The sequence below is a fragment of the Nicotiana attenuata genome, unplaced genomic scaffold, assembly GCF_001879085.1.
Source record: "Nicotiana attenuata strain UT unplaced genomic scaffold, NIATTr2, whole genome shotgun sequence".
Lineage (NCBI taxonomy): Eukaryota > Viridiplantae > Streptophyta > Magnoliopsida > Solanales > Solanaceae > Nicotiana > Nicotiana attenuata.
Window position 1 is genome coordinate 324,135 of NW_017671012.1, and position 3,725 is coordinate 327,859.

At 33.6% G+C, this 3,725-nt stretch overlaps 1 protein-coding gene across 1 annotated transcript; it reads right to left on the reverse strand.

Annotated features, from left to right (window-relative positions):
• Positions 1-2,581: 2,581 nt before the first annotated feature.
• LOC109205211 (Werner Syndrome-like exonuclease) lies at positions 2,582-3,226 on the reverse strand. The gene has a single exon (XM_019367898.1). The coding sequence runs from the start codon at positions 3,224-3,226 to the stop codon at positions 2,582-2,584; it is 645 nt and encodes a 214-aa protein (XP_019223443.1).
• Positions 3,227-3,725: the final 499 nt, after the last annotated feature.

The following is a 3,725-nucleotide window of genomic DNA, read 5'->3' on the forward strand; positions in this document are numbered from 1 at the left end:
ATGATACGACCTAGTGAATAGTAATAAAGTAAGAAAAAAACTATAAGATTTGAAGTTTAACTCTTACCAAAGAATAAAAATTAGGCAGTTTTCCCCCTTTTGACTCAACTTTGTTGGGACAAAATCATATATCTATGCAGGTGGAAGAAATTGGGTGAAATAGTCGAGGTGCGCAAGCTATAAAGTATAGCTTAAGGCTTGAGTACTTTGTTCAAGTTTGATAGTCACATGAGTTTAATTTCGATGCCAATAAAAGTCTTTGATTTTTGTAAATTTCGAGTGTTACATTCTTTGTGGATGCCTGACCTTTTCTTCTTTAAATGTAAAGTGTCACCATATTATATACAGTATTAAGTACCGTCGGTCGTTCATAAAGTTGAGTCGAGAAGTTTTATTGTGTGCCTCACACAACTGACATTAGTTGTGTGAGGCTCCTTTTACTCTCACAAATTTGTGGACCCCCAATCTTATACTTCTGGGTCCACAAAATCTATGTCGACAAAGCCATGAGACAAAGACACAAAATAAAATTTTCCAGTTGAGTCGGTCAAAATGAGGTGAGGTACCATTTTGAACATTTTCTCCAAAAACCTCTAAGATGCTTAACTCTTAATAAGTTTATTATGGAGGTCAAAGTTAATTCAGATGTTTGACTGTGAGGAAGTTGATTGAGATCCAAATCTAGGCATAAACTAATAACTTTTCAATTCAAAGCTGCTTTGGCAATAGTTATAAAAGCGACTTAACAATTTTCTGGGAAAGTGAGGAGGGTGCAGTTCTGAGGGAACATTGGGCCATATAAAACAAACGAAAAACCAAATAAAAATCTAAATAGAGAACAAAGGAAAAGAAAAAGAGTTTAAAATAAGTGAAATATCAACAAGCATGTGATCATCAGAAATGAAGACAGAAATAGAAGTACCAATCCTTCATTTGGCTTCACACAGGACCCATTATTAGGCCACAAACTATTAAGCACAAAACACTTACTGTAAGTATTAACTCTTCATCAAAAACAATATAGTATTACCTATCTTAGACTCTGGACATGTTCTAATTATTAAAAATTGATCAAAAAAGGAGAAAGAAACCTCAATGTTAGACTCCTTGCCTCAATCTTGTTAAAGATTATAAACTGTTGTAGTGTTGAAACACGAGATCTTCCGCAAGACTTTTGTAGTTAAAAAGTGATTACAAATATGAGAGTACTCCCTCTCTTTCAAAAAGATTGGCCCTATTTCATTATTAGTCTGTTTCAAAATTGACACTTCATAAGAATCATTTATAGCCACACAAATGTTATGGTAAGTTTCAGACCACAAGTTTTAACAGTTTTATACCACATAAATACTACTATGACTTAAGTATTTATGACCACATATCAAAAAAGTCTTACCTTCTTTATTAAAGTTTGTGCCAAGTCAAACTAACACAATCTTTTTGAAAGAGAGGGAATAGTACATTTATGTCGTTTGGTAGGAGGAGTTAGAAAAATGTGCATTACTAATACATTGTATGGTATATTTTTTCAACATGTGTATAAATAATATAGTTATACATCATACTTGGTATTATCCTATGTATAAGTAATGCATAAAAAATTATGACATTAGTAATACCAAAGCTATTAATGCATGCATAAGTATGGTTAAAGACAAAATTGTCCTTAAAGTCCTTAAAGCTAGAGAATATGGAGGACATTTTTGTTAACAATAGTATTTTTCTTAAAAATTATGCAATGCATTATACTCCCTCCGGTTCACAATAAGTGACCAGTTTACTTTTTCATTTTGGTCCAAAATAAGTATTCAGTTATGTAATCAAGAAAAAATTTAATTTGTTTTTACTCTTTTACCCTTATGTGCATATCCCTAAAAAGTTTTCTCACTCCTCACTATATCTATGTGACCAATATTTAATAAGGGTAGTTTAGTCATACTAAGTATTTTTGTATAGAATTTAGCAATTTCTTAATGGGCGTGCTAAGGAAACTGATGGTGAACCATAGGTAACTAATGTTTGCATTACTAATATATCTTATTCCGCATTATTCTTATACACCCTACCAAACAACCAAGACAACATGAAATAGCAGTTCTAGAGAAAGTTTTGTTTTTGAACAATCTATTAATCAAAACGTATAATGTACAACACTTATAAGGTTACCTATTCTTATCTTCATTAAAAGTTCATGTTAGTACTGTTTGATGAATAAAATGTTACAATTTGAAGTTCATCGTCACAAGTGAACTCTACAACATTGTTATCTAATTGAGTCTTATCCTTTTCTCATTGTAGAATTCTAAAAATAATACACCAATTTCATTCACCAAGCTCTATAACTAAACTAATATTTATAGTGAATAACAAAACTAAGTCTCCCCTAATCGTCAGTAAATTGAAATCAACAAAATAGAGGGAATAATTTCTTGTTCCCACTTACAATTTGATTAGAAAAAAATAACTCTACAAAGATTTCATCTTACTTTTTACTGATCTCCAGTTAAAACTAACATATAGCTAAAGTAATAATTTGCAATGGAGTAGTCACAATTAGCAAAGGGAAACATATCAACATGTTCTAATCATACCACGAACTTAAGATCCTCCCAATTTCAAAAGAAAGATAAGCATCAAGGCAAGCATAACATATCTGCTTAGGGCTGAGCCTGCGTTGATCCCAAGCACTCATAGTCACACTCTTGGGCTTCACAATCTCTATTCCCACTATTTTCTTCACCAAATCCTTCAGTCCCGCCGTGAGAAGTTCCTTCTTCTCCAGCTCCGCCGCCGCCCAATTCCGGAGATCAACCTTCTTCGACACTAAAAGTCCATAATCGTGATTCAATTTATTCACGTCACTTTCAATACCAACCCCAACAAATTCGTAATTTTCTTTCTGGAGGAACTGCCGGAGTCGGCGGGGAATATTGGCGGAGTGGATAATTTGGTAAATAAGACAGGATTTTCCGACGCACAGTTGGATGGTGGCGGCGGGGTTGTTTTGTCCGGCGGTGAAGTTGGGGCGCCATTCGATGTCGAGGCCGACAATCAAGCGGTGGAGGCGGGATTCGTTTAAGATTTCGGTTTTGTTGATCCATGAGGATACAATAGCGGGATCATGAGTGACAGTCGTTTCGATTACGATTTCGTCATCCAAAATGACATCGTAGAGTTTGTATTGGCAATTGCAGGTCAATTCGTACTCATTGATCTTCACAGTCATGGCGTTTTCAAAAGAAAGAACGCTGCCTCTAGACTCTTGTTGTCAATTTTGAAGAAATAGTAAATTTAGGGTTGTTAAAATACTTTCTTGCAACGATCTCATGTTGTAGACTAACATAGACAATTTTTTTTAAAGGCCCACATGAAATTGGGCTTAAGGGTGTTACCTAGTGTTAAAATAAAGAAAAATTGGCATCCTATAATAACACATAACAGGAATTGGCATTTTTTTAGCCTTATATTAGGTTTGAGAAAGATATCCCCAAACAATTGGCATTATATAGCCAAATCTTAAAAAATATCCCCAAACAATTGGCATTATATAGCCAAATCTTAAAAAACATACTCTCTTTTATATTCTCTCTCACAAAAAAAAAAAAAAAAAACTACACGCTTATTTTGGCTTCCTTCCCCTTTCTCTCCTTGTATTTCTTCTTCTATCTCTTCTCTTTTTCTATCATAGTTTAGCAAAAATTCTTGCAAATTATGCAAAAAAAAAT